The sequence below is a fragment of the Gorilla gorilla genome, chromosome 13, assembly GCF_029281585.2.
Source record: "Gorilla gorilla gorilla isolate KB3781 chromosome 13, NHGRI_mGorGor1-v2.1_pri, whole genome shotgun sequence".
Classification (NCBI taxonomy): Eukaryota; Metazoa; Chordata; class Mammalia; order Primates; family Hominidae; genus Gorilla; species Gorilla gorilla.
Genome location: NC_073237.2, coordinates 47,725,287 through 47,750,476, shown reverse-complemented (window position 1 = coordinate 47,750,476; position 25,190 = coordinate 47,725,287). Strand labels below are relative to the sequence as shown.

Below are 25,190 nucleotides of genomic sequence, written 5' to 3'. Positions count from 1 at the left end.
GGAACATGAAAACAAAGAAAGAATTAAGGTTTGAAATTGAAGAGAAATGCAGTCCAAAAGTAAAATTCAAACTATTATTAATATATCCTTTCTTAGGTCATCTTAGGATAAGACATATTTCTCCTATACATTGGGGGAAAAATCAGACACATGAATATTTTATAAAGGCACACTGCAAAATCAGAAAGCTGTTCCACACATCCACACTTTAATCTGTTATAAATTAACTTGAGTCAGTTCAAATGTTATATGTAACGCACACGATTACAACTGAAGTCAAATCATACACACCCTCAGTAACTGTAAGCCTAAAACAACTCCAACAGTGAATGAGACGGCTAGAGTTTTCCCTAAGGAAGGATAGGGGTTGGGGGCAATCTGCAAAATGGATATAACTGAGACAAATGCAAAGACTGAAAATACCCTAAAAACCTGAAGATGCTCGTGTGGTTTCACAACAAAGTCCCTTTATAAGATCCACAGCCCAAATGACTTGCATCTTTCAACTACTCCATTTCCAGAACTCCTGATTTTAAATCACACTGAAAACCTTTGGCTGCAATTGAATTAGCATGGTTGGATTTAGCCCTTCTAAATGCCAAAAAGGAAAAAAAAAAAAAAAAAAGTACCATTCTAAAGTTTGTTTTGTTTTAAACTCGGATCTTCTGCATTCCAAAATTGTATCCCTCTGACTAATATAAACCGTTATTACAGAGAAATGTTTTTTTTTTTTTTTTTTTTTTAAAAAAAAGCCAGTGAAAAAGAATGAGGGAGTAGTAATGGTAACATACAGTACCATGAGCTGCAGCGGCCTCCCAGCCAGTGGTGCAAGGTTAACAGATCAGTCCTGGCCTTCGGGCAGACAGCAGAACACAGCCTTGGGGAAGGGGGGACAGGGACGGAGGCCAGGGGAGGGGGCCCGCTCTCAGGCAGTTTACACAAGAAGGCAGCTCAGCTCCTTTCTGGCGCACTCCTCCTCTCTATCTCCCAACCTCTTTGCGTGTGTCTTGTCATATTTTCTTCAGCTGTTAATTGTCCAGACTCCAAGACTTTAAACAGCCACAGTTTAGGAAAAAGCGAAACCCTTCTAAGTGACCATCACAGCAAATCAGCTTCATGCTAGTGGGTAAAATTTTCCAAGGGAAGTGTTCTTCTGATAGTTCCTGAGTCTCTAAGTCACCCCCACCCCCACCCCCACCAGCCGCCACACACACTCCCCTGGAGGGCTAAATGCACTGTGGCAATAAAACATTCATGCGACTTGGAATTTTAACACAATGCCATTTCCCTAGTTTAACCTGAAAGGAATGCACTAGTCACAACAGACTACATCATCCTGCCATTAAACCCTGCCAAGGAACCGCTTTTTTGGCCGCGCTGGGCCAGCTTTGACGGGAAAGGAGTACACAGACCCACACACTGAGCACAGAGGGGCCACCTCTGCTTCCTCAGCCTTATCCAGCAACACCCTGCTCTTGAACATGACCCCTGACCCCTTGCATTGTGACCAGCTTGTGAGGCATGTGTCACCCTGGAACTTCTGCAGAGCCACACACTGCGCAGGCCATTTGCTGCTCCCTCTCAACAGGCTCTTGGGCAGACGCCAAAGGTTCTTTCTTATTATTACTGCTACTATTGAAAGTCTTCTGTTTAAATGTAGGGATGCTTTTTCCTTGAGTTGTATGATAGTGTGGCTTGGGTTTTTTTTCCCTCCTTTGTTTGTTTTGGACTTTTTAAAAAACAAACTTTACATTTGCATTGATAATTATGTTATTATTAATGACAAAATGATTCAGTATGGCGACTACTTATCAAAGGTGCCAGTTCTTTCACATTTAAGTGACATTCAATTTAGATTTACGAAACACCCAGAAACAATTCCTATTTCTCCAGAGAAGTTTAGATAAAAATTCAAAGGGATTGAATCCTAAAACACCTACACTTAACCATTTTTATTTACATGCTAAGATATTATTACAAAACAAACAAGCAACAATATTACATCAAAAAACTGGATTTATTGACTTATTGCTTGTGCAGAGAGTTCTGCCTTCCAAGCAACATAACTGACAAGGAACTATTTTAAAAAGTATGTATACCAAATGAAAAATTAAAATCATACTAAATGTTGACAAATGTTTTTATTAATTTTAAAACTGTTCTCATGTAGCCCTTTATAAACAATCACAACAGTATTAATTTTTGCAAGTTAACAGAGGTCATAGTTTTGCACCCCAAAATACCCCTTTCTTCTTCTACCACCGATTCTCCTACCACTGAAGGATGTCTTCCAGATTGTCTTTTTCTGATTATTCATCTTATTAACTATCTTCATATGAAGCACATTCACTTTCAATCTTGTCCAATTGTTTTATTATTCCTCTTCTCTACTGTAGTCATAGGCAACTCTAAAAAGCACAAAGTCCCCTCTTTTTGCCCTGACCTTGAGCTACAGCCAGGTGAGCTGTGATTATCCCTACAGAAGGCAGAAGGTGTTCCAGCTTTAATCTCCTGGAGTGAGGCCATGTCCCCTTTCAGTAACAAATGAAGAACATCTTACTTCATCTAAGAGAATACCCTAAAATACAAAATGATGATCTCAAAGCAAGTTAACATGCACATATAAAATAAAACCAAATTGTCTTCTTTAGAGTAATTTTTGTCTCCTTAGTAGCTGGAATTAGTCTTAAGCCCTAGTTAAAAGACTTTTTTCTTTTTCTTTCCTTTAAACAGACATTATCATGCCTTGAAAAGTCATTCTAATCCCTTCACCCTTAGCCAAGCCATGCTAATTCATGAGAGGAGGACAGCAATTAATTTAAAAAAAAAAAAGGAATTATACTTGACTGGGGGGAGGGGAGAATCAATCCAACTCAGAAGCAAAGGTTACCAAAACCTCTGTGAAACACTTCCATTTCAAATTGCAAATGCTGAAATCAAATTGTCAGTTTAATCTATATAAAATACAGCAATAAGACTGGGCGCGGAGGCTCACGCCTGTAATCCCAGCACTTTGGGAGGCCGAGGCAGGCGGATCACGAGGTCAGGAGATCGAGACCATCCTGGCTAACACGGTGAAACCCCGTCTCTACTAAAAATACAAAAAATTAGCCAGGCATGATGGTGGGCGCCTGTAGTCCCAGCTAATCGGGAGGCTGAGGCAGGAGAATGGTGTGAACCCGGGAGGCGGAGCTTGCAGTGAGCTGAGATCGCGCCACTGCACTCCAGCCTGGGCAACAGAGCAAGACTCCGCCCCCACCCCCCAAAAAAAAAACAGCAATAGACATTTGATTTTTTTCAAGTAATCTGAATTATTATCAATGTGCATATTCAAATTCAAATTTTGATGTTACTAGTGTGAAGTTACTAGAGTAAAACCCAGTAAAATCGAAGGAAGAATCAAGTGATGCCATGAGATTAAAATTACAGAGGTTAATTTCTATTTTAGTCCAAACAGATACACTTTTCTTCTTATATCAAGTTAATCAACACAGTGACACCAAAGTATCTTGGACCAATATTCAAAAGATGAACCGGGGCCTATGAAAAGAGGTCTGTGAAGTTGCACCTGCAGTACATGTAACCCTCTCCATGGTAATACATCTCCTCTGAAGACCTCTGGAACTTTGGGATACATCACTAAAAGAAGGATAAGCAATCTCATTTTAGTTCTAAACAAGTTGCCAAGTAATTATTACTATTATTATTATTTTTGAGATGGAGTCTCACTCTGTTGCCCAGGCTGGAGTGCAGTGGCACGGTTTCAGTTCACTGCAACCTCCACCTCCCAGGTTCAAGCGATTCTCCTGCCTCAGCCTCCTGAGTAGCTGGGACTACAAGGATGTGCCACCACACCCGGCTAATTTTTACATTTTTAGGAGAGACACGGTTTCACCATGTTGGCCAGGCTAGTCTGGAATCCCTGACCTCAGGTGCTCTGCCCACCTTAGCCTCCCAAAGTGCTAGGATTACAGGTGTGAGCCACCACGCCGGGCCAAAGTAATTTTATAATCTAAGTATTCACTACTATGGTATAGCGATGCATCACATATTAGGAAATCAGAGCATGCTACAAATACCACGATGAAAACTATTTTCTATGAAATTGTACCAGTACAAATAAGTGGAACCAGAACAATATAGAACCTGCTAAAGAAAAAATGTCGTATCAGTAAGTTCACTGAAATTCAAAAAGTTGCCCAAAGTTTTGTAGAAATGTTAATTTACTTTGGTGGGTACAATGTGAGTAGATCAAATCTGTGATAACCAGCTGCGATTTCCATTTTCCTTGAGCCAAAAGAAAACTTTACTGTGTTAAATGGCATTTAGAAATAAGAGTTTTAAAGTTCTGTAAGTTACCTTTTAATTTCTAGAAAGCAAAATAGGTGAAATTTTTCTCATGAACTTCTATTAAAAACAGGACATCCATGTGCAAACAGGCATATGTTAATTTATTCTTCTCTGCAGGGATTCATTTGGAGTCAAGAGATTGGCTAAATCAACCCCCTCCTCAACATACACATACAACATGCACATGCAAGCAAAGGCAGTTAACAGACTCTAACCCTGAGTGAGGGAAAACTCACTCAGAGATGAGAAAGGACAAGATGTGTATGGACAAAAGAGAGAAGGAAGGAAAAGCAAAGAGATGGTGTGGGAGGAAAACCAGATTGAGACAAAAGCAAGCCACAGGAAGGGCGGGGTGAGAGAGAAAAAGAAATAAGAATGAGATGGGGAGGAGCAAAATGGAAAAAAGCAGAGAAAGAGTCAGTAGGGAAAGGGAGAGAAAAAGAAAAGGAAGACCAAAGGAAAACAGGGATTGCTGGCAGAGAGGAGGAGCTGGAGCCCCACAACAAAACAGTGGATCAGGCAGCTGGCCTGAGATGCTAATTCAGCGCTTTAACAAATCAATGCCACTTGAAAAGTACAATGTGAGCCCTCACTGGGTAGATGTCAGGGGACTGAGAAAATGCATTCTCAAGTATTTCACATTAAGAGGGAATAATGTGTTAATTTATAACTCTTCACCCTATACACTTGGATTATCTATCTGTGTCAGCGATTTGACTTCTTAAATTTATCAAAAACGCACGCAAAGGGAGGCAGCTTCGGCTTCACCGCTGGGAAACGGAGGTTTAGGGAAAGCCTGTCAGCCAGTCCTAGGTAGTTCTGCTGTTCTTTCCGCTTTCCTATTTGGGCTGAAGTGTTGGTGGGGGTGGCAGCAAGGAGTGAGCAAGCCACTGAAGGGGAGATGAAGGGGGGAGGGGAACTCCTGGTCCAGTTACTAAAGCAACCAAAGAAAAGGCTTTCTTGGCCTGTGGTTGATTGCATTAGGTACCATCCGTCAAAAGTGACACAGAAGAGAAGGAATAACTTGAATCAGCAACCCACGCTGCCATCGTCAGAATTTACTTTATGGAAACTTACTTAAGTCTCTCAGCACACCCAGTGGAACAGAGCCTGCTGACAATTGGATTTTAATTAAACAGTACACTTGCAATGCCACCACAGTTCCACAGAGCTTATCAAAATAGGAAGGGAAGAGAGAGTTAAGCGGATTTTGTTTGGTTAGTTTTGAGACATGGAGGAGAGATGTTAAAGAACTCAGATGCCAGCCCAGCATTCAGGAGCCTCATTAGAGGGACTATTTCTTTCTCAAGAAAAACCTATTTTATTAAACATCAAATTCTTGGAATTGTTTCCTAATTATTCCTTAATAAAATTTAGTTAACTTTTAATATAATGATTGCACAGTTTCTAACCTGTGGGAGAGACAGGGAAAAGACTACGTTAGTAAGTTTTGTTGCCAAAATTAAAGTATGATCAGACTTAAATTTTCAAAGTTTAAGCATTGTCAACATACAAAGGCAAGTGTGTTAAAATTTTGGAATAAATAGAAGAGAGTAGGTTTCAAGAAAGTGTTTTAATTAAGATTATGTCTTCAAAGATATGAAGGGGAAAAGTGGTTATAGGTATAAAGGAAAAACAAGGCCCAATTACAAATAACTCCTGAGTTTAAGATTGCCCAGACTACACACAGCAGTATTCTAAACTGGAGGCATTTTTATTTGCTACATGTACAACTGCAACAGAAACAGACATTCTCTTATTTTCAAGACATTCATATGTAAATGAATGCTGACGAATGGAAATGAGATGCTAAACATGATGGGCAACGTTCAACGTTTAAAAAAAAAAAGTTACTTCACTTGCTGAAGCTTGAATCTCTTCCCCTCCTATACCTGGGCACAAAAAGAAATGAATGACAATGATGGACCTTCCACCAGTTTCTATTGGTTAAACAACACCTTACAGAGATACTCAAGACAGAAAACAAACATTCTTTCAGTCTTATGCTTTGCATCTTTCCTATGACATGTATCACACAGAGTCCATTGAAAATAAATATTAGAGACTGAAATTATAAGTAAATAGCCAGAAATATTACAGTGGCATTGAGCCAAAGGGCTAAAATATCCAAAACAGTGTAATTATTTAATGAATGTTTTCTTTCTTTCAAATGAGATAATTAATAAGGAATTTCCTGGTTCATGACCACAGAGTACACTATTTTCCCTTTTCATAAAATCTTAGGAGACTGAACATACATTCTGGGCAGTGTGTTTGCAGTGGGAATTATATATATGCATGTATGCTTTTCAAGGGTCTCTATTTATGCCGTCAGAGTAGGATTTGTTCTATCCCCAGTTTTTGCATGAATTACCATTCCTGTCTGTCCCATCCAAGCTACCCCCACATAAACTATCTATTCTTATCATTATGGTACCATTAATCCCATTCTCCCCTCCCCCTCCCAACTCACCTAAGGGGTTAAAAGACTTCAGTACATTTGTGACTTGTCAGTGACATATAATACCCAGGTCCTTCATGCAATCAACTTTTACTTGACATGTATTTGCTCATCACAGGACCCGCATTACTACTGGGAAAATGAAGAAAAACCTAAATTAACACTTGACATTCAATATGGTCAAGTCCTTAATTGGCTGGGCTTCCTGAGAAAGCAATTTTCTATTCCCCAAACTGTTCGCGTGTCATGTGTAGAGTGCAGCTCTTGGCCATCACTGCTGTCCCTCGCTCCCTCTAATGAGAGCAGATGAATTAGTGCTACGTGACACGATTTGAGCAGGGCTTCCTCCTCCTCCCCTCCCCCCAGTCTTTCTCCTATAGCAGTGACAGCTGTATGGCAAGGGGAAGAAAGAAAGAGAAACGCAAGAGCAAAGAATCCTGTAAAGGATGATCATTTTTTTAAATGAACCTTAAATGTCTTGTTGAAACTAGAGAACAACAGGGTCACTTAATTGTGGAGGTGGGGAAGGGGGGTTGTTACAAAGATCAGGGGAATTATCTGGCTATGGTTGATTTGGGTTGTATTAACTTCCAGCATGTTTCTTCCATTCCTCGCTAGTTGCAGTATTAGACTGCACTGCTCTAATTAAAACGGAATTTACATCCACTTAAAAAGTTTTTGAAAGGTCTGGAGAATGGGTCAACTAGGAAAAAAAGAGAACAGCATGAAGTGATTATTGTTCGAAGATAAATATACCTCTAAATTAGAGAAAGTCCTTTCAACAATCACTTAGGTCAGGAAGAACCTACAGCACAAAACTATAGTGATACTTTGTTTTCAAATATTATTCCACGTCTGAGCTTAATGCAAACTATTCTTTCCTAACTCATTTTGTTTTGTTCCCATTGACTGTTGAATTACTGAAATGAAAAATTACTTGATCACTGATTTCATTCTATTATTCTGGAGAGAAGGAATATATTCTACTTTAAATGTGCTTGTCTCGCTCAGTAAGAAACAATGAATACATGCATGAAAGGAAGGCAGGACAGACTTTATTCAAAAATACTAAAAGGCAAATTAAAGGTATTTCTCTGAGTCTTCACTTACTCATTTTGAGACCAAAGAAGTAGTAATTTTAAATCCCTAATCGCTCACCCAATCTGATTAGGACAAAACAGAACTACAGGATAGAAGAGCATGTGGCAAATCATTTAGGAAAGTAATTAGTACAAAATACATGGATAAGTGAAAATAATTAGTGAAAGTCACAAACACCTTAGCACTTTGGATCATTACTCAGTTTTATTTAGGTGAGAACCAAGACAAAAATGTTACCTGTGTACAAAAAATTATATCAAGACTGCACTGTGGTGTCACAAAATCAGTTTACACATGCAAAACACAAAACTATGTCAAGTATAGCTCCCCCGCTTCAAGTAGCATGATCATTTATTAATTGTTCTTCTATAATTCTGAATATAATTTAAGCAGTAATAAATACTGAATATAATTTCAGTAAGTAAATTGTGAGTAGATTTAAAGATATAAAAAGATGGTGAAATCCACTTTTACACTATGTGTAAAGTTATAACCTAAAGCCAAAAATGCTATTTCCACATTTTTATATTTGTGGGAAATAATGGGAAAGGAAATGAAGCTTTATAAGATTTTTTCCAAAATAAAGCAATTCATAACATCTTAGAGTATTATTGCACTAACAGAAGACAAAATGTAAATAAAACTGTTTTTTAACACCTTGAATTGTCAAACTTGTTGGAACATGATTAGTTTCAGACAACAGAAACACTAAAAGATGAGTATAATTTTAGAAGTATTTTCATGGAAGCAAAACAACACAACGGACACACACACTGCACAGATTATCTCTTCTGAGGCCAAAGCACTGATATTTCACTATCATTAAGATCCCTTTTGAAAATACACTTGAGACAGCTTGTGAATGGGCATTTTATCAGGTGTTTAAAAGAAATAAATAGATAATTTGGTATTCTGGAAAAGTAGCTCAGTCTAATACATCCAGTTAACTGCTACAGTAGCATTATCATCACTGAGCAACAAAGGGCAGTGTATTCTGCCAATAGCTTTAGGGTGACCTTTGCAATGCTGACTAGTCCGTCAAATTCCATCTCTGAGATGCAAGGCATAGACAGGGATGGTTTATTAACTGAGGTGGGAACTAAAGACTAGGAGGCTCCAAAAGGGTAGGCGTTTCACATTCAGGAAATGGGGAATTCCTTTCCCTAAGAAGAGAAGCAGCGTACCATATACCGTAAGATCAGGCTGAGCAGGCCCGTCGTCCTTCCCCATGGAGCCTTCCATGGTGGGAAATTGTCATGTACTAGGACAGCATTAGCAATTTTACAGTTTTACATGTTCCTTTTCTCCCTAGCTACATTTTTTTTTAAGGACTGCAATGGAAACCCAAATGGAAATGGGTAAAATGGGATCAATGTCTTGAGCCCTAGGAATAAAGCTGCAAAGGGATACTTACATAGTCATAGACCTTTAAACAAATTGTGACCAATACTACTTTTATTTGGAGGTAGTTTCCAACCATCACCAACAGGATAAATCTACAGAACTCAAGGGGGCAGAAACAATGGGTAAGAAAAATGACTGTACTGAACTGGGAAATTTTTCAAGGATAACCTGTAGAAAACCAGCCTAGGAAAAGGCACTTTTTTTTTTTTTTTTTTTTTAAGAAAGTTAACTGTGACTATGGCAAAGTGACATGCTTAAACTTGATATTCTCTTAGGGATGTGCAGACTTTGAAGCTCATAATAAACTTGAAATGGCTCTGTGGAATGTTAAGGCTTAATGTAGATGGTTGGTGCCACTGTCATGCCTATACAAAAGTATGTCAACTTAGAAATAACTGCACTAACAGCTCCAGGGTATTTAGAATGGAAGGCTTTCCCCCGCCCTTTTTTTTTTAATTATTAAGAATTTTACTTTGAACCATAAGAAGCTGCATTAAGTTTCCAACCTAGTTAGTGCAGCTAAAATTAAAATACTTACTCAATTTTGGCTGGGCGTGGTGCCCTCATGCTTCTAATCCCAGCACTTTGGGAGGCCGAGGTGGGCAGATCGCTTGAGCTCAGGAGTTCAAGCCCAGCCTGGGCAATATGGCAAAACCCTATCTCTACAAAAAATACAAAAATCACCTAGGCATGGTGGCGTGTATCTATATTCCAGGTACTCCAGAGACTGAGGTAAGAGGACTGCTTGCGCCTGGGCAGGAGAGGTGGATGCTGGCCATGAGCCCAGATCTCACCACTGTGCTCCAGCCTGGGCCACAGAACCACACCTTGTCTCCCCTCAACCACCAAAATGATACTAATTTCAGTTTACTGTAGAAAGGCAAAATGTCTGCCACCCACTTCATCTGTGTTACCTTTACATTGCACCATTCTCAAAAAGTTTAAACACGGCAGAGGAGAGAAATGAATGCTTCGAAATAGCCTAGCATATGTAACAATAAAATCATCTAGCAAACACAAAGCACAAATGTTATTTTATAAAAATTAACAGCATCTAAAGGGGTATATTCTTTTATCCTCCATTATTCGCTACCCTCTTTTACTTCAGTGCTTCCCTCCCCTTATATTAAAGATACTTTATCTAATTCCCAGTTGAAAGGTTTCTGAAAGCGTTAAGTCACAGCTGTGTTGATGCTGAACTTCTTGAACATGGCATACCAGCATCATTCTGACACATTTATAGATGTTTCCTTACAAGCTGCACCAGCACTTGATTTGAAATATCTGACTTACTCTAACACAAACTGTTAATCTCTGGTCTTTTCTCCAGTTGAGTTCTTCTCTGAAGTTTTGGAAGCAAACCAACAACTTGTTATGTTTAAAACAGAAATGGCTCCCTTCTGATTGGTTTCTGACACTGTTCAGTGATGCTGTTAAACAAGACCCTAGAAAGAGCCTAGATATACCTAGGCCCCATTTGCAGATCATTTTAACAGGATGTTCTTGTTTCCTTTTCCCACGAAAATCAATAACAGGATGACCTTCAATTTGAAATTCAAACCAATTAATTACCTGTTCTGTTGAAAATGTTGATATCTGATTTGCCTGGAGAATTTCAATTATGAATAGATAATTTCTTTTAAAGAGACCCTTCAAAAAATATAGACAGGCATTTTAAACCTCATCTTATACAATATAAATAATGTTTTCTTGAAGCAGGTATAAAATACTGGCCTTGCACGAATTAGTAGGGGGAAGTTTTCCCCCTTGTGGTCCATCTCCTCCTTGTGACATCATTATCAATTGCTTGGTAAATTATAGCAATCCCACAAAGATTCAGGGCCAAGAATCTACCGCTTTAAGGTGAGATGAAAAGCTTTTTATAGTTGAATTCAGTTTTTCATCTACATCAATTACTTACACAAATCATGGGATTATTTTCAGAATTCAGAAATCTTTTATTATTTTAAAATCCTTATGCTTCTACCTTTATTTAAATTATTTGACTATTTTTTTGTTTTGCCCACACAGGTGATTTTTCTTTAAATGTGGGTCATAAGGAGAAAAGCTATACATCAAAACTATCAGCACCAGAAATATATTTACTAAACTTTTTTTCTAATCACAGGGGAAAAAATGAAGAATTTGGTTGATCCCAGTGGGGAATTCCCAAGATGAATGATCACATGCAATGAAACTATTATCTTCATCCATTAAAATATTATCTAAAACAGAGGTTTCTATCTGGCAGCCAGAGGGCTGAATGTAGCCTGCAGATGAGTTTTGTTTGGACCACACAGTTTTTAAAATATTTGAATAGGTTGCCAAGATTTCAAAATCAGGAGATTTCACATAAAAATCTGGATTTTTGGCTTATCATTAAAAAGCAGCAGCAGTGGATCTGGCAAACTGGGCGTGCATTCCCACCTGGTAACAATCGGCTGGAACCAAGGAGCAGCTACCTCACTGTGGTTGAGACATGAGCTTTCCAGTCCACCACAGTCCCCACTAGACTCACTCTACTTGTTTTAATTTATGTTACCTCCACATGGCCCTTTTAGACAACTACTACTCCTTAAAATGTCATACTACTCTAGAGTTTCTGGGAAAAAAAGAGGGTGTTCTCAGAACAGAGATTTAAAAATACATATTTCACAAGTTTACAGAATATAAGACAATGGGAAGCAAGTTTCATTTCAATGAAACATTCGTGCAAACCAAAGGAAACTCATTTTCATAATTAAATGTTTTTTAAAATAGTAAATCCAGAACTGATGACCCAGCCTTACAGAGTGGTTCAACAATCTTTACATTGGTTTTCAATCAGCCACCTATTTCTCTGAAGCCCAAAATAGATGCTCATGTCAAAGTATTACTCAGATTTTGTTCCTTCACATGTTAACACTTCCACACTTCCTTTCTAGAGCTATCATGTACTTAAGTGAAAATGTACTGTAATATGAAAATAGGATATGTCTTCAAGGTAAATTTTAAAAGTCAACATTTAAGATGCATGACTATTATCACAGCAAATATTCATCTTTACTGACTCCACATGTATGCCACCATCTGACATTTATACTTACATTAAACAGACATTATTATGGGTTCAAATGACCCAAAAAGTCATGGCATATTTCTTTACAAATGATTATTACCTAAAAGCAGATGTCTATGACACAGTCACCATGCACTTCTTTATATCTACTTTTTTTTTTAATGAAAGCAATTGCAAGGAGAATATCTTTTACATTTCATTATTCCCAATCAATCACAACGACACAGCATTTCTACCTATTAATGGATTTTAAAAACAAACTAAAAATACCCTATTTAGCAGAGGGAAGAAACGGCCTTTTCATTTCATCCAACTATATTAAAAACAGGCTATCTCTGACGTATTACTACAGTATAGAAATGCTTACATATCATGCAAACTGTAGTACGTAGGCTATGACCAGTCATATGCCAACTAATTTAGATCAACTATAGTATAGTGTTTTTACATTATGTTTCGTCATTGCACCACATGCTTGAAAGATTATTTTTTAAGGTGTTTCCTTCCGAAAGGAAGCATTTTTCTTCCATTTTTACCTAAAGAATGTAATCCCTGAACATATGCCAAATCTACTTCACAATCGGACTTTAATCCCCAAATTCTCTTGATTCTTAGCAACTTGCACAACTTTAAGTAAACAGTTCACAAAATCATAATGATCATACTGTAGCATTCCTTAACTCCTAGGTGAATAGAAAAAAAGGAAATACCGTAAACATGAACTCCATAAAGGCAGTCTTAGGCCTGAATGACAGTGTATTTCTTATGGGAAACATTTTTCCTTAATTTCTATTATGATTGAAATGTGAGCAATTAGAAATAGACACCTGGAACTCAGTTGTTAATTTATCTCTCCGCACCCCTTTCACACTTTTCTTCAAACCATTTCTTAGGACGCACCTGAAAGATATGATCTTATAGGATGACCTGCATATAAAGGGCACTGAACCAGTGTTCACATTACTTTCTTTAAAATGCCTTGTTGTAATCCAAGACTAAACTTACTTTCTTTCTTTTTTAAGTATATAGCTTTAGGGGAAAAAATGGAAATTTCTCAACTAATTACTGAGTAAAATGATTAAAAAAACAAAAATTAAAACAAACATTCTAAGGAAAGTATATACTTCATTGCATTCATGTTAATTTGCCTTTTATACCATCTTAAAAAGAGAATTTTATGAAATACACAATTCCCTCCCATGATGACCAAAGCTTTAAGCTGGTCTCCTCAGGTTCACATCATGGCAGCTGACTGCAAATATGTAAAGCAGTTCTGGAAGACTCACAATTCACAAATTTTTGTTTCTACTTAATTGTTTTAAGATGAAAAATAAAGTGTGAGATAATGGATGTTTTAGTTAATCTGTGTTTTATGGAGAGAAAAGTATTACTGTCACTTAACTCCTTCTATTAATCACTGCTTTCTAGAAAAGAATATCTCAAAGTAGGCTTATATTGAAGCTCATTTCGGCATTCTGCAGTTGTAAAAAAAATTTAAAAGATCAAAAGTACAGGACTGCTGGCACATACAGGAACAGTGATTATCAGAATACTCAGAAGGTAAGCAGCAGTTGGTTTATTAAGAAATTATTTAAAATAACTGTTTACACAAGTTAAAACAACCAACTTCTCACTTTTACTAAAAGGATGTTTTCAATATAATGAACATCCAAGCTTTTCTGGTCATGAGAAAACCTGGAATATATTATACACGCATGAATGTGGCCCGGGATGCAGGATATGGGATGTGCTTCCTATCAACAGATTAACACTTCATTTTCATTACTCTAATCTCACCACGGGCTGTGAACACTCTCTTTTTCTTATTTGAACAACAATGGTACATGAAAAACCAAGCTGACAAGCAGGCAAGGTTCATTAAATGCACAAGGCCCTTATTCCCATAACACATCTCACCTGTATGAGGCCAGTTTTCTGGCTTCCCGGCTGGCTACTGAAACAAGCTCTCCCAGATGTTGGAGTTTGAATTCTTCTTATCCCTTCCTACTTACATTATAATAGAAGACAAAAATAAAAATGAAAAAACTCTTCTCCACAATGAAGAGTATTTAGTAATGATAGGACTGGTAACATATTTTAAGCTCCATTCAGTCCCATGATTACTTTCCAAAGTTGTCCAAGAGAACAAAGAAAAGTGGCTAGAAAGGGAAATAATGAGACATCTGAAATTTGAGTCAGAGAGACTCATCCTGGTGTCTCTATCCTAGCGTGATTCTAATTTATTTGAAGTAGGCTGTAGTCTCCCACTTGCTGAAAATGGCAGTTCACAAAATAAGAAACCATCATGCTATTTTCCAATGAATGACACTGAGTTTCACCAAAAAGCTATAGTCAAGAAAGGAAAAAGGCTATACAGATAGCATAGTATAAGGAATAATTACAACAAGATTCTTAGGATGGAGAATGCCTCTTTGGGGAAAGCCATCCACATGCTCACTGCCTCTGAGGAAGTCATTAGCAAATCCTCAACATACATAGAATTAAGTCACCTAATTGTCACCAGCCAACCAATGGAGCAGGCATACACTTTCTGCATGTCTACGCATTACATATAAATGCACTACCATAATGTGGCAATATGGGATTTTTAGTACTTTCAAGACAGTAAGTCCTTCCACAAAGTTTACAGCCAGACTTTGGTTTTGGTTCTTTCTGGTACTCTAATATTTATACCTAAAAAAGAAAGAATAAAAGAAAAGCAATATTAAACAGCAGCTAACCTCGCTGACTCCAAGTTAGGTTCTGGCATGAGGTCAACAATGAGAATGTTTGCAGGCATTCTCACTCAGGGACACTCTCATGAATATGCTCAGTGTATAATTACTCCCCATATCTTGCCGGTGACATCCCAGCCATGTCCACTGACCTCCAGCACTGGCAGAGGGCGCAGTAGTGGGCAGCTTTCTTAATCTATGCCTGATCAGGTGTCCCAAATAGCCACCCTAATGATTTAAATCAATGAAATTCTTCTTGATTTAAATGTTAATGGAAAGGGGAAAAAAAATTATTAAAATCCTCTAATGGAGATTCTCATTTTAATATTAGTTTTGTTATTATGTTAAGCCAGCTGAAAGCAATTACTTGTTGTCATGTAAAACATTCACTAACCTGTTATCTTCCTTTTCAGACACCCAGTTCAGGTACTCCGATCATAAAATGTGAGTTCTGAAGAACTGTCTAGAGAACCAATAGCCACTAAAAGACACCTTAATAAAGCTGAAAAATTCATGACAGTCTCAAAAAAGCACAGCAGGTACAATACTGAAAGCTATGTCTTTCCCATACAGAATATGTTTCAGTCTTGTCAATTTTAACAATCTGTATGCCTTGTGAGACAATGGGTTAAAACTTATTAAATACAAAACGAGTGAATCCTCCTCATGTGTTATGTATACTGCATGCTTTAAATTTTAATTTCATAATACCATCCATTAATACTGGTCCTACCATCATTTCAAGTCCTTTTTTAAATGTTTCTGTTAACTCTTACTAGCTGCAGTTTGTCTGAAAGAATCATCCCTTCAACCTACTGCACTGCCCTTGGTATCTTTTCCTTCTTGTAGGGAAATAAGCTCGTGTAGAAGTCTAACTGCACAAAATAGTAAGTCCAAGAATTAGGTTTTTAAAAGAAGAAAAAAGGAAAGCAAAATCTCTCTTCAACTAAGTACTTTCTTATACAGGCTAAGGATCAAATTGAGCTGCCTTTCAGCACCTCTGAATGATAAGCCAGGGCCCCTGGTTACACGTTTTTATCATGCCCTTACTCAAAGAATCCTTCTACAGCAACACTCGGGACAGTCCTGTCAGCACTCACAGAGGACCACACCTGAGGGTGGCACCTCTCTCTCATGCCTCTGCCAGAATGATGTATTGGCAAAAGGGTATTTATTCAATTACTGCTACGTTTCAGGTGCATTTCAATTCTCTTCTATTAAGGCAAAAAGGGCCAGTGAAAGTAAGGAGGAATTCAGAATAAGAGAGATGAGAAGAAAAGAGAATAAAGTGAGAAAGAAATTACCTCTATGAGAAAGGAAATAGGAACAGAATAACCTTGTATTTAGGTCATTAAGTAAATTTCTGCCAACCAAATATGAATGAGATTTATAAATCAACACCACTCAATGACACATAAACCCTAAAGACAGTAGCAAAATAACATTACAGTTCAAAAGTATTGAGTAAATAAGACGTCAGATATGCTCAAGAGAATCAGTTGTTTCAATGAGTAACTTCCTACTGTTCAAGATTATTTTCATTTTCTTTATAGAGAGAAGTGAAAAACTGATGGGCTTAATTAAAGAAAAACAAAAGGATATTATTTTGTTGTTAAAGGATCAATTCTTTTTTTTAATTGGAATGATGATTAATAAGTTGAGAATTTGGTTCCTAAACTAGCCAATTTGAGTAATGTGTTGTTTTTCCACAAGCATTTCCATTAAAGAAAGCTCTATGAATGAAGAAAACATACAGCGATTCCTCTCTTCTCCTGATCTCTGCACTTTGTGGCATGAAATGCTACATACAGCATTTGAACAGAATGACACTGCACACTGTCTCCACCCAAATGAACTCCAGTCATAAATTTTTCACCTGAGGGTTTGAATGTACACTGTGAAATCTGCGAGGCTTCCTACAGGGAACGTACAAATTAAAAAATAATCAATACTTTTATTTTTCCTATTCGTTAAACTTTCTTTAAACCTAGGGAAAAACATGGCAGTACAGGTCAGGCTCAATGAGGAGGAAATGTGGGGACCCTGGATGTCATGGCCCCAGACATCATTTCTGGGATGCCATCTGCACATTTTAAAACTTCTTAGACCTTGAGCTGCTTAGCAGATTTTTTTCATCTTATTTTTCCTGCATCTTTACCAGTTTTTCTTATAGGAAAACATTCCCTCTATTACCCAATGTTTTGTTTCTATGTGAGGATATAAAGGCTGTTGTTCCTGAATTATGTCTCTTTTCCTTTGTTTCTCTAAAGCTTAAAAATAGATGTCAGTTTCTTGAAAGGGTCTTTGACTCCCTTTCTCCTGTCTCCGGGGTCCTTACAGTAGATGAAGATCACCCAGCAAAATGTAGAAGCCAGCTGCTTTTCTGGAAATAAAAAATGGCATCAGCTTTGGCAGACAGTAGTGAGATCCATCATTTCCTAGGACCCCCAAACAATCTTCTGACCAAGGTCTGGAGAAGGGTGGTCACTAAGCAGCACCATAAACAGACCACAAAAGCGTACCACCAAAGGTACAAGAGGATTTTCAAATGGCGAATTATTTCTACACGCATAACAAACCAGGCTCCAAACCTCCCGTGAAAGGAAATCTTGGAACATTATATTCCATGTTCTTTGGACAATAACAAGCAGGGAATCCCACAGAAAATTTCTCTCACTGAAAAAGTCAACCTACCCGATTCACTCTGTTTTCTCTACAACCACAAAGTTCTCTGACAGCACTCTGTGGGGAAAAAGGAGTTAATTCCTAGACGATTCAAACACTAAGGTTCAAATTATGGACACAAGGTAAAAACAAATTCCAATTTCTTTTCCTCTTTCCTTTTGATATATGTGCTAATCTAGAGTGCCAAGTTCAGAAAATACCTCTTGGGCTATACAGAATCATTAGCTATTCACGTTTACAAGGAAAATCCTCTCAAAAGCTTTGCAGACAGATGACGGCAGATGCCCAATGCAACTTTTTTTAAGTGAGTGTGTGTAATGCATACAAGGTAGAGAGAGGGAGGCACCAGAATTTGTGTTTTTCATTCAAGTGGATGACGCCAGCTCACTATCTGTAACGGACTGTTCCTTTGGAATCAGCTCCCTGTGTCACAACGACCTGGCAAACTTGAATGCTTTCACTATCACTGGAGTCCTTGCAATCCTGCCTTGGTTGTGACCCATTCACTTCTGCCCCAACTTCTCAGAGATGCCTTACTCAGCATCTAATTAGTTAGGGAGGATTTGCCGTGGCTCTTAACCCTGACATGGGAGTGGGAGGATGTGCTGCTGTGGTAGCCCAAATCTGTCCTGTCACTGCATTAATCAGATTTCCATAAAGCTATGCATGAATAATTGGATTTATCAGTGAATGTGAATATACACTCATAAATATAATTATAAAAAATACCTACAATTATAGATAAGATATCTGCACCTTAGAGGGATTTATTTTTCAACTGCAGTTACTTGGCTCACCTTAGCAAAAGGCTTTACAAATTACACAAACATAATAGACCTGTTTGCAGATGACAGAAAGGTGAGAAAATTAAATAATTTCAAAACGATCACCTACTGTGTTCAAATTCATTTAAATGAATCATGTTGAAAATAAACTCCAAATTTGTGCACAGATTTTTAACATATACAAAATACACACCTGAGAATATGTTTGTGCATGCTTTACTTGCATTAACGTTTACGTGTACATAGAATACCATATATATAAACTGTTACTTTCCCAATGCATTACAAATGAGACGGTATCTCTTATGTGAAGTCTGCATGTTATCCATAGACCTTCAAAGTTTAGGACAAACCAAGCACCTGTCTCTATGCTACAATTTGTATCTTAACAAATACAAATACCCAAATATTCCTACTTTAGTGTTACGTTATCAGACAATATACTGAGAATTATATTTGAACATATGTCTATTGTTAAAAATAAAACATATTACCACTCAAATTAAGAGGGGCCTAAATTGGAGGTCGTAGCCTAGTAATTCAACAGGCTAAAACTGCATGCCTCTTAATATAATATAAATATTTATTTTAGCATTAAGACCACAAGTTTAGTCAATTTAATCCTTTTTTAGTTAGACAAGATCATCCAAACATACTAACTGTAAGGAAGGGAGTAAAAATGGAGAAAACTGCAGAAAGCAAGCTAGGGATGGATGATGCCTGGCAATGAAAGTCGTTTTCAAAGACCATTAACTATCAGCTGCTTTACTCAGGGCTTTGATTAAATAAGAATATACATCCTATGTAAAAAGGGATGTCTATTTGAGTGGGACAGAGTTTAGAATAAAAATGCGTTGTATGAACTATAAAGAAGACCCAAACCACAATGTACAACTAGGCGTCTGACTTGTAATACTATATACATACACCTTTTAAATGACTAGTGAATAAATACTCAAAAAAATGGGGGGGACAAAACCATTTTCATTTAAAAATATAGACTCCAGAAACTGAGATTGTTGGCCTATATGAATAGAAAAAAAAGATTTCTTGAGGAAAATTCATATTGAGCACTGTTTTAAATGGATTCTAGCAATGTTATTATACATTTCTTATATTTTATTTATCATTTCTCTGAAAGGTGCTAGATTTTTATATTAGTAAGAAAGTTTGCTTTTACTCTGTCATATCTCTGGTGAGCAGACGCTCTGGTATTAATGTAAATCGTTGATTTAATTTTTAGCTTTCTTGGTTTGCCCCTCACCTATCTAGAAAATGATTTCTCTGGTGATAACTAACACATCATGCTAATGAGAGAATCTAATGCACAATAGAAAAATGTCACTACTAATAATATTTGCATGAAGTTAAATAAAGCAACTGTAAGAGAATGTCAGACAGTTGTTCTTTAATAAGACACAGTTTCACAATGAAATTATGTTGTTAATTTTGTTACATCATCGGGTGAATCCTAAATTACTACATAATGATGCAGAGAGTCATTTATAATCCTAACTTAGTATTTCACTCAAGTATGAAAAAAGACCTTATTAAGGGATCTACATTTTATTTGAAACAGGTTAAATATACCTCACCAATAATAAAAGGTAAATGTCTCTAGTGACACATTAAATGTGGGCTATAGCTATTTACCTTTATGGTTTCCTTTCTGAAAAGATTTTTAAATAGATTGGACTATTACATCCCTTGAGATAGCTACAAGAATTTTATTTACTATTCTCTCAAATGCACAAAATATTTATACAAATAGAAGAATTGCCTCCTCAAGTGTGATTAAAAAAAAAACTTTGAAAAGCAAGCCTCATTTTTTGCTTTTAACAGTACCTTGTGAAACTAAAATAGGCAAAATAAGGTTCTTTCTCCACCTGTCACTGATCAAACTGATCCAAAGAAAAACTCCCTTTACACAAGTGTCATACCCTTTAAGGTTCTCAAATACTCAGCTATATACATAGAAATAATTTGAGAAAATCATACTTCAGTATAGAAGAAAAAATGCACAGGCACAGGAAAATGTAGTCAAATAGTCTTCACTTGAACTTTAGGGGCACATACTTCATCCCACTAAATCTAAATTGGCTTCAGATTGTGATTATTTGTTACTATTAGACAGAATGAAAGATGTACATTTAAGCAGATCCAACTTTGCTCATATGAAACAAAAGACAAAGATTTTTGTATCCCTACTTCCTAGTTTACTAATAGAACACATAAAACTAGATTATTAAATTTCAGTATTCATGGACATTTCCCACAATTTTCTCTATAGTTAAATACTGGTGGTAAATTATCTGTAACTCAGTTTTGAAACCTTTTATAGCAGCCCTACTAGTCAGACTTTTCAAATGTCTAAATAAATAATCAGGAAAATATTTGTTTTTATACTATTAAAGAAAACTTTAAAAGAAAAATAACCCAATAAATTTTATTCATTTCATAAGCTAAGTAAATTTTACTTAGAAATAAAATAATCATAATCTAGAGAAACCTCTTTATGCCTCAGCAATGAGATGTACAGAATTCTACATATTTGATTAAACTGGACAAACTTTTACCTGTAACAAAAGCTAGCGTAACCGTATATATTGAAAGTAATACTCGTTTAAATGGCTGGCTTCAAGAGATACCAGAGATATAATTTCAATAAGTCTCTCTCTCTCTCTCACTCACACACACACGTGCTGAATCAGCATTGCTGATGAACTATAGGTAAGAAAAACAAACATATTAAATATGAACAGCACACATACTTTCACTCACATAGTTTGAACTTAAGTTATGTAATATTTATACAAACTAAAATGTCATCTTGAAGAGAAAAAAAATGCAAGCTCATATCCTCTTTTACATGCTTTCCAAAAATGCACAAATGGTAAACATTCAGTGACCATGACAGAAAAAGGTGGGTTGGGGGGATAGGAGTGATTGCTAACTACATCAAAACCAAAAAAAAAGAAAACATATTTAAAACTGTGATTTCTCTCCTTTTGTTGTACTACTCTATTTCATAAATAGCATAATATTATACAGTTTTAATAGCATCCATTAAGCATAAATTAGTTCCCTATATTTCCATTCTCTCCATATAATCGCTGATGCTCACCATTACACATATATGCACACACAGGTACACACAAAATATCCACACAGTCAGACAGCTGGATCAAAGACATCATAAATTGTCCTAATTCTGACCCATCATTTATATTACTTTATTTGTTTTTTAGTTAAAATGTTTTCCATGACAAAATCTCCTTAGATTCAAATCTACTTGGAAATGGGCTAGTGCCAAATAAGCAATCTAACACCATCTATGTGGTTCAATAGCCATTTATCAATTGATCATTATCTCTATCTGGTTTTATTAACTCTTTTCTAGCTAGAGGGAGACGTAAGCCAATCTTCCCTTCTAACACACACACACACACACACACACACACACACACGACCTCCACTAACTCAGGGAAAACCCTGAAGGTGACATCTAGTTTTAAAAGTGAAGCACAAGTTATTTGGTACTAAGGTTAGCGAAAACACTGCATTCCAACATGCGAGAGCCACCCAGGCAGGGATGCGTCGCGGAAAACACCTCTCACAGCACTCTGCAGTGACAAGGAGCATCTCTGTGTGGAAATGAACTTTTCACTTGAAAGAATGGGAAATTGCACATGAAGAGTTACTTATTGGGTTTATGTTGATTGCATTTAAATCCCAGCTTACTGTATCAGCAGTAATCAGGGTCCCTCTACAGGATATGTCAAAATATACCTTATTCAAATGCATTTATCCTATTTAGAATTGTGTGCTAAAACTGTTCTCCAGCTAAATGCTACAAAACCCTGGTTGTAGGTATTATCGCTTGCAAATGTATTTCTAAACTTGTAGTAGTTTATAGCCTGGCAAATTGTTTTCTTTTTTTTTTATTATCAACAACTTTAAATATCTAACTCAAAGTATTTAATTTTCGTGAACTCTTACAAACAAAAGCGTTTTTTTTTTTTTAAAAAAAAAAGCAGTTGCAGTATTTTTTTTCCTCATGAGTGGCACAACATTTCTTAATAACCGCCGTCAACTTAAAATCCAAGTATATTTGTCAATAGTACTTTCGTGCTGTGTGGATGATAATATCAAACTAACTTGCTTTGTGTGTGGATGATAATATCAAACTAACTTGCTTTGTGTGGGTTTGGTGTAGGCTTTGGAAAAGCAAGACGTGTCTAGGAGGGAGGCACCAGGGAACTTCCCTCCCTCACTTGAGCACAATCCAAGATGAAAGTTTCTGGGTTGTGTCCCCTTCGCTTCCTCTCACCCTCGCTCCCCCGCGGAGCCAAGGAGCCAGCAATTGTGCAAGAGGAGCCCGGCGCACAGGGCGCGTATCACGGAGCGCATGGTACCAGCCGCCGGCTCCGGTGATTGATTATCAGTAACCGATGGCCTCGCGCTACCACGTCGGCTTTCCCAGCAGAGCCAGCAAGCCGAACGCCTCCAGAGCGGCCGGGACGGAGGAGCGGCTCTGGGGAAGACGCCGAGGCTGCGCCCGAGTGAGTGCGCCGGCGGGCCGGCGGGCGGGCGGGAGAGCGGGCCGGAGCCGGCGAAGGGAATGCAGGGGCGGGCGCAGAGGGCTGGCTGGCAAGGAGGAGCGGAGCGGAGGAGCGAGGACCGAGCAGCACAGCCCGCCACGCACGCCGACTCCTCCAGCAACCCTCGGCGCTGGCAGCCAAGCCTGCACAGCCTCGTCTCTCTTCTCAGGTCTGAACGAAGCTGCCTCCAGCCACATGAAGTCAGTAGGGCTGTTCTGAGGGGCCCCGAGATTTGATGACTGTTTTTTAGGTTGCGGAACCTACTCCGAGAGAGCAAACACTTTGGACGAAGTGATTCATATTGATAGAAAGATACATTTGATGGGTGGTGGCTTTTTTCATTCTCAACAGAAAACAAAGAAATAAATTAAGTCTTCCCCTGACCCAGACTGTACTGTGAAACTTTTCAAAAATGTCTCTGCTTTCTTTTACTTCAGTATCCTTTCCCCTTTTTCTTTTAAGACGCCCTTAGGGAAACCATGAAGTAACCCTGCACATTCCAGTAACACAGTTATGACAAAACAAGAGCCTAACTAGGAAGTGACCACATTTTTAAAAATATTTAGAAAGAAAAACACCAGAAACAAAAGTGCCCATAACAATTCAAGGTTTCTTAAAAAAAGAAAAAAAAAATCAAGAAAGAAAGTAACTTACCTGTTGGGACATTCTGAATAAGAGGTTAGTATCAGCGTTTTGCCATGTCCCCATGAACCCTGGTTCAGCCGTAGTCGTTCTGGTTCCGAACTGCATGGAGTTGTCAGTACAGGAGTCTCTTAAAGTCAAGTCTCTTGCCCTCTTTGGCTCTCTGTCTCTCTGTGTCTCTCTTTCTCTCACATCCACTTCTGCCTCTTCTGACTGAAAAGTGAAGGTGGATTTTTTGAGCCTCTTGGCAGCCAGTAGCAGGAGTGTAGTGTAGTTAAGAAGCTGGCTGAACTGTGCATTTCATTTGGGAAGGGGGAGATTTGGGGGAGGGAGGGGGTCAGAGCTTCTTTCGCACCTTCTGCACAGATATCCCTATCATTTATGCATAGATTGTGACTCCCCAAGCTTGCCTTTGCTCAGTTTAACAGCTGCCTGTCAGGTGTGCAGGCGGCACTGGAGACCCAACCATCAGCTTCAAACTCTCAGCCACTGCATGTCATTGGATAGCAGAGCTAAGAGTCAACTGCACTGTTCCACTGTCAGGCACCAAATGACACCCTGCACTAACCCCTCTCCAGATATACAGATAGATACACACTTATGCACACTCCAGGCAGCACCACAATCACGGTGCACAGGGCAAGGGGAAGCTAGGGCCCTTCCCCGGGAATTTTTCTCAACAATGCTTTCTGATATAACACATAATATCTGACACCAGTCTTTGGCTTTAACATTTGTAAAACTGTGATACTTAAATTTTTTTTTAATTACACTGAAGAAAGTAAAATATTCAGCTGTAAGAGAATGCAGAGTTGCCTCAGTTATGGTCTAAATGTTAGCTCCTGAAAGTCATCTCGTATGTGCTGGGCTATTTATAACCACATAGAAACTCCTAAATAACGTACATAGAGATGTGACCTTATACTCTAAAGAGTAAGCAAATAAGCCTAGCAGTTTTTATAACATAGAAGATGCACAATAAACATTTGCCAAATATAAATATATACTATTTAATATCTAGTACCTCAGGCTATTAATTACTAAACTGGATGTTAGCTAATGAGAAACTGAATGGCAAAGGAAAAAAGTATACCTTTTCTTAAAGCTCAGAAGTAGAAAAAAATCTTTTGTTAAAGTTCCTAGATGAAGCATCTGCAATATCCTTTCAAATTGTTAAGAAAAGAAAAAGATAAACAAAAAAAGCCTGTCCCATTTCAGGCAAAAAGTAATGAATATAAAAACTCCATTTTTTATTCAAAATCTCTGTGGAAAATTCTGTAACGTTTTCCTGCCTGATGAAATACACCCTTGATAACATGTCGTATTTTTAATTAAACAAGTCTTAAAACTATTCACCTATTTATTAGA

At 37.6% G+C, this 25,190-nt stretch overlaps 1 protein-coding gene across 19 annotated transcripts in view; it reads right to left on the bottom strand.

Moving 5' to 3' along the window:
• Nucleotides 1-25,190, bottom strand: part of BNC2 (basonuclin zinc finger protein 2) — a 451,443-nt gene that overhangs the window by 283,788 nt on the left and 142,465 nt on the right. For 14 of the 19 annotated variants that reach the window (XM_063696351.1, XM_063696358.1, XM_063696353.1 and 11 more), the window contains one exon: nt 23,835-24,035. The exons of 3 other annotated variants lie outside the window; for them this stretch is intronic. In XM_063696351.1, coding sequence (XP_063552421.1) covers nt 23,835-24,035 — 201 coding nt within the window. Of the gene's footprint in view, nt 1-796; nt 1,178-23,834; nt 24,036-25,190 lie in introns of those variants that run through there. 2 more of the 19 variants (XM_055349835.2, XM_063696357.1) reach the window with 2 other exon arrangements.